The 6,000-nt window shown below is 38.5% G+C and overlaps 3 protein-coding genes across 5 annotated transcripts in view; 1 reads left to right on the top strand and 2 right to left on the bottom strand.

Annotated features, from left to right (window-relative positions):
* Nucleotides 1-2,770, bottom strand: part of nup133 (nucleoporin 133) — a 26,096-nt gene extending 23,326 nt beyond the window's left edge. The window contains exons 1-3 of the mRNA XM_022674530.2: nucleotides 2,500-2,770; nucleotides 1,263-1,381; nucleotides 763-866 (exon numbers count right to left, since the gene is read on the bottom strand). Coding sequence (XP_022530251.2) covers nucleotides 763-866; nucleotides 1,263-1,381; nucleotides 2,500-2,624 — 348 coding nt within the window. The 5' untranslated portion in view covers nucleotides 2,625-2,770. The remainder of the gene's footprint in view (nucleotides 1-762; nucleotides 867-1,262; nucleotides 1,382-2,499) is intronic.
* btbd3a (BTB (POZ) domain containing 3a) overlaps nucleotides 1-6,000 on the bottom strand; it is a 176,087-nt gene that overhangs the window by 90,796 nt on the left and 79,291 nt on the right. The window lies entirely within an intron of this gene.
* Nucleotides 4,219-6,000, top strand: part of kif16ba (kinesin family member 16Ba) — a 39,690-nt gene continuing 37,908 nt past the window's right edge. For all 3 annotated transcript variants that reach the window (XM_022674532.2, XM_022674534.2, XM_022674531.2), the window contains exon 1: nucleotides 4,219-4,591. In XM_022674532.2, the coding sequence (XP_022530253.2) occupies nucleotides 4,545-4,591 (47 nt within the window). In that variant the 5' untranslated portion in view covers nucleotides 4,219-4,544. The remainder of the gene's footprint in view (nucleotides 4,592-6,000) is intronic.

The following is a 6,000-nucleotide window of genomic DNA, read 5'->3' as shown; positions in this document are numbered from 1 at the left end:
ACGTGGTTGTTTACATTAAAATGCTTTACACATGCTTGCTTTACCTAAATTGCAAGCAATATAAACAGCTTACATGGTTAATATTTGCCCTTTACCTTTCTTGTGTTACATTTCTTTCAAAAAGTGCTACTCTTTTTTTATTTTATTCGTTTTTTAATAAAATGTAAAAGAAAATGAATTAAACTCAAGATATGAGTAGAAAATTTGTTTAGTTTCAAATTTACAAATGAAGCAATGTTTATTAGCCCTCGGCCAAACATACTGTATGTAATATAAACGTGTAGAGAGGTAGTGTGGTGGGTGTACAGTGTGTGTTTATCGAAAATTTGTTTTGATATGTGTTTTTCACAAAAAATGAGCCAATGCCAATGAGTTTGAAAAAATATTTTTTTTAGTATCATTTGATGAAAAACGAAAACGGGACCAACAGACCCGAACACCACACAAGGGCTAAGAATTTTCTTTCTAAATGTAACATATTGTAATGTATTGTTGTTATTATTATTATAAAACATAACTTGTGTTTACATTTTATTTCCTCACTAAACCTATATCATTAAACAAACTACTGGTCGCTAAGCAACATAAGATGCTTTTTTGAAGATGATAATGCACACTTTTACAGCAAATTTAATTTTTTCTTCACTTATTTAATATTAGTATGTGAGGTGGAGTTGCTTTTTTTCAGCAGGGTAATCTGACTGTATGTATGTGTGAAACATATACTTTCGCATGGTTCTATTGAAACAGAGATTAGCGTACCTTGGCTACTGGAGTCTGGCAGATCTTCCATATGATGAGTCTCTCTCCACACACCATCCAGGCCCAGCCTGATTCGTCCACCTTTACCGAGATCTGATCATCCGCTAAAGGGGTCAAAACACATCCTTCAATGTATATATGTATATATTTTTTTCACATTTTACAGCATTTAGCTAACACTCTTATACAGAGTAATTTACATACTGGTAGATATACACTGCCAGGCAAAAAAAAAATCAACTAATAGGATATAAGGTTGTTTTCACACCTAAAAGGTTCATGTTTGTTGTGCTCTGTCAGAATCTGACAGATTCTGCTTCACTTACATGTCCCTCGCCCAACATAATGAACGTAAAAGACTATCCTCAGATTCCTTTTCTTTTTATAAATAAGCGTTAATCTACTGTTAGTTTTAAGTTAATTTCAAGTGTAAGATTCTGAGCTTCACATCGGCTTGAAAATCCCAATATCTGATAAAGCCTCAGTAGAGGAGCTCCTACCTTCTGCCGTCGTCAGGGCCTCCATCACTTTAACCGGCAGAGAAGATCCAAACGTCTGAACATCGAAATGAACCGAGTCCACTGTGGCGTAGTTCTGAACCCGAGTTGGAGTCCCCCTCCTGCAGGAAACAAGACATCCCAAATCCTTCACAAACAGCCTGCATCCATACTGCCATATTACCGTATACAGCCTCACATTACAACAAAACACAAACTAATCTACACAGATTTACTACAAACAGCCATAACATTAAGAAAACAACTGCCTAATATACTAGTGCATCTCAAAAAAATAGAATACCATTGAAAAGTTACATTATTTCAGTAATTTAGTTGGAAATGTGAAACTCATTATATAGATGTATTACACACACAGAATTATCTATTTAAGCGTTTATTTATTTTATTCTTGATTATTTTGGCTTACAGCCAATGAAAACTCAACAATCAGTGTCTCAGAAAACTAGAATATTATATAAGACCAATTGGTACTATTGGCAGTGTGGGCAGTGTGCCAAGTCCTGCTGGAAAATGAAATCAGCCTGATGATCAGTGATGGTTTGGAGACACATGTCATCTGCTGGTGTTGATCCACTGTGTTTTATTATCAAGTCTAAAGTCAGTGCAGTTTTGTTTTCCAACAAAATCTTACAGCACTTCATGCTTCCCCTGCCGACAACTTTTATAGAGATGCGGATTTCATTTTTCAGCAGTAGTTGGCACACTGCCCACACTGCTAAAAGTACCAATTGGTCTTATATAATATTCTTTGGAAACACTGATTTTGGGGTTTAAAATAGGCTGTAAGCCATACTCATCAATAATCATCAAATAATACAAATTTAACTAAGTGTCTTTTGAATTCAGTTATATTCTATTTTTTTTTTACACTGAAGGTGAATAAAAACATTCTGGTACTCTGGTAATGTTTGCAGGGATGGTCACAGAAACGTGTTAATGTGATTTGCTAGATGTTTAGACCCCTCTACACTCTGTTTTCATTTTTTTAAGGAAAATGTTAAGTATTGCTGCTTTACGGTAATCACTGTGATTAACCTGTCAGTGGTTTTAATGTAATGGCTGGTTGTTCAACTCTATCCTTCTGTTCTGGTTGGTGTGTGTGTCCGTTATGGATGTATAATGTATTATGTATAATGTTATAGATTAGTGATTATAGATTATATATGTTATGTATTATGTGATTAGGAGGGGGGGGTGTATGTGCTGGATTTGTTACCCGGCTGAGAGTGGAGTCCTCCGGGGGGAGAACAGCAGACCGGCCCCGCCGACACTCTTCCTCCCGCCGGTTCTCGACACCTGCCGGCGGCCGGAGCCGGGGGTCCCTCTGGGGGTGCTGAACATCTTCTCCAGCACCTTCAGACACTTTTAAACACCTTCAGAAACCTCCAGAAACCCGGTAAATCCTACTAAAATCCTGTACTGCTACAATGCGGCCACCATCCAGCGTTTATTTTACCGCGCAGATCAAAACACGTCATCCACAGGCGCCAGAGAGTAAGCGAGGCATCATGGGACATGTAGTTTTTTTTCCGAGTAGTAAATTAAAAGTGTTAAATAAACCAAAATACTCTGTGAAACATTAAGGTGGTCTTATTTCTTATCTCATATGCTGTTATATTGCGATTTTTGAGGCTGGTTTTGAGTAATTCTTGCTCTTCCTTTACTGGATTGGTCCTGATGAGAGCCAATTCCATCATAAGGTTTTTGATTGTCTTGAGAATCATTTTAAAGTTCTCGATTTTTTTCTTTTCCAAATGATACACCTTCATTTCTTAAAATTATTTTATTTCTTACTTAGTTGTGTAGTTATTGCCATGATATGAGCTATTCACTGTATACCATATGTATGTGCCTGTGTCGCGCCCTATTGGACGCAATCAAATATGTCATTGTTCACAACCACAATGATGTAATAGTTACTTTTCAAACTTCTAAAACATTATTTTCTGTAAATAATAATATTATGTAACTAAATAATAAAAAAAACAATACAATGTTGGTGTGCACTGCTATATACGTACATAAAAACATAAATATATTGCCTTCATTCTGATATCTTAAACTTTTGCAACCTTTTACAATCTCAAAATTATACACTTTGTAAAAAGCCAATCAAAAGTGAGATTATTTACATATACAGTTATGTATTAAAGGCACAACTAAAACAGCTTGTTAAAAAATGAAAACAAAGTTTTAAAACAATGATAATTGTATTAAATGAAAGAAAATAATTTCTTTAAGTAAATTATTACTTAAATACAGTAATAAATACTGTGCATTTTGTGCAAATATTAGCACTACTTTTTTTCTATAGTCTGGACTGCTTTTGAATGAAATAGCCAATCAACGCTGAGTTACTTTACATATGTCAAGAACCCTAGGCGTGACAACAAAACAGCTTGTTACATTGAAATACAAACTGTGTGGCTCAGATGGAAACATAGAATGATAAAACAAACAAACAAAACTAAATTATCAATTTATTTATATCTCAGCTAACAACTTGTAGTGGAACGTTTACTGAATGTGCTGTCCACGTTTCTTAGAAAGTTCGGTCTGTCTATTTTTTGTATGTTCCTAGAACGGTTTTATTTTTAGTCTTGAGAATATCACTTTCAATGTTTCCATAACGTTCTAGCTGGGAACGTTATTGTGAGAAACGTTCTAAGCACACACAGTTTCACAACATTTCTGGAAGATTATTTCTGTAACGTTACATAATAACATTCCTGGAACCTTTTCCAAAACGTTGATAAACGTTCCTAAAACATTCTCTGTCAGCAACCATTTTTTTAAACAAACGTTTCTGTAACGTTACAGGCTAACCTGAACATTTTCAAAACGTTGGTAAACACTATTATAACGTTTTTTTTTTTTATTGCGCTCTCCTCCGGAGCGGCAGGGGGCGGTGGTGTGTGTATGATAATAATACGGGAGAAAGGGAGGCGCTTTAAATACAGGAGTAAACAGAAAGAGAGGAAAGCCGCACTCCTCCTCTCTCTTTTTTCTCTCCCTCTCTCAGTTTATTCCTCTTTTCATCCCTCCATCCCTCCATTCACCTCCTCATCCGCTCTCTCAGGGCTGCCGGGACTATGCGGGTCCGGCCGGGAGCAGCGCTGTCCCGGTGACCGGGCTGTGTGCACCGGGGGGCGGGTAGATGTAGCCGGGCTGTCCTGTCGCTTCTCCCCGCGGGTCTGGAACTGAAACCCGGGCTCTGTGTGGCTGTGAGTCCCCGGGTCTGCCGGGAGTACCGGTACCGGGATGGCCTCGGTACGGGTGGCTGTGAGGGTCCGGCCCATGAACACACGGTAAGAGCAGGTCACTGGGTTTTATAGGACAAGCTGAAGTTCTGATCATTGAGTCCACTAACTACCATTACCAGTAAACCCAGCAGCTCAGAGAAACCAGCTGGCTTATATGACCAGCCTGACCAAACTGGTTAAACTGGTTGACCAACTTTTGCAGGTTTTGACCCGTATAACTAAGTCTAGTTATGTTTAGTTTCAGATGGTTGGATGGTTTAGCCGGTCTACAAGCTTCACCAGTCTAGATAACCAATATGACCAAGTTTGGAATTGCTTGGTCATAATTGTTATGATGGTCAACCAGTTGGTCTTGCTTGGTTATGATGGTTACAGTGGTCAACTAGCTTGGTCCTTCTTGGTTATGATGGTCAACCAGTTGGTCTTGCTTGGTTATGATGGTTACCAGGGTTTCCCCCAGGATTTCCTTGAAGGTGCGGTGGCAGGACCCCCCGGTTGGGAACCGATAATTTATATCACGTTAATGATATCACGATATAACACAATTACACATGTTTCCAGTTATTTTCTTTATTTCCAACTGTCACTGAAAAATGCCCACTTAAAACAAAAAGTTGCAAAAAGTAGGTTTCTTTAAAATAAATCCTTATTGTTCTTTTTTCAGATACGGTAAACGTAAAAGTGTGCAACACAAAATGTTAAATTATACATATCAATATCTTTAATCTTTAATTTAATTACAATAAAATGTTTACTGGACCGTGAAAACAAATGCATCACAGAGCTGTTCTAGGGTGCCTCTATTCTAGGGCCCTACATCCTTGCTTTATGACAGCTCCAGAAACAGAAACATAGCGTGATTTTCACTCCACCAGGTGAGTGAGCCTGAGTGGACACCTGCGTAAGTTGAAGCTGTTTAATCACTGTTTAATTCATCTCTCGCGCGCGCGCGCGCATTATGTTTCAGTCTCTCTCTCTCTCTCTCTCTCTCGCATTATGTTTCAGTCTCTCTCTCTCTCACTATTTACAGGCGCGCTCTCGCTCTCTCTCTCTCTCGCGTTATGTTTCAGTCTCTCTCTCTCGCTGTGTCCTATACTCACACTCTCTCTCTCGCGCGCGCGTTATGTTGGCACTGCATGACTAACTACCGATTTCCACCCCCGAAGTTCAACACATGGCTGACGGAATTATTCCCCCCTAAATTTAGCTCCGGCAAATTTAAGACATTTTGGTTGAAATTTTAAGACAAAATAAGACTTTTCAAGGCCTTATTTGACAAAAATGAAATTTAATACCATTTAAGACTTTTTAAGGACCCGCGGCCACCCTGCTACATGTGCAGGACTGGAACACAGCTGTGCGTTTAGGAATTACGGCTAGAGAAGCCCTCACCTGTAGCCTCCCGAAATAGATGCAACATGCGAAACCAGCCGTGTTGTGTAGGCTACGTCTAC

Source organism: Astyanax mexicanus, chromosome 21 (assembly GCF_023375975.1).
Source record: "Astyanax mexicanus isolate ESR-SI-001 chromosome 21, AstMex3_surface, whole genome shotgun sequence".
In the NCBI taxonomy this organism is placed as follows: Eukaryota; Metazoa; Chordata; class Actinopteri; order Characiformes; family Acestrorhamphidae; genus Astyanax; species Astyanax mexicanus.
The sequence above is the reverse complement of the archived record's forward strand: the minus strand, read 5'-3'. Positions and strand labels throughout refer to the sequence as shown.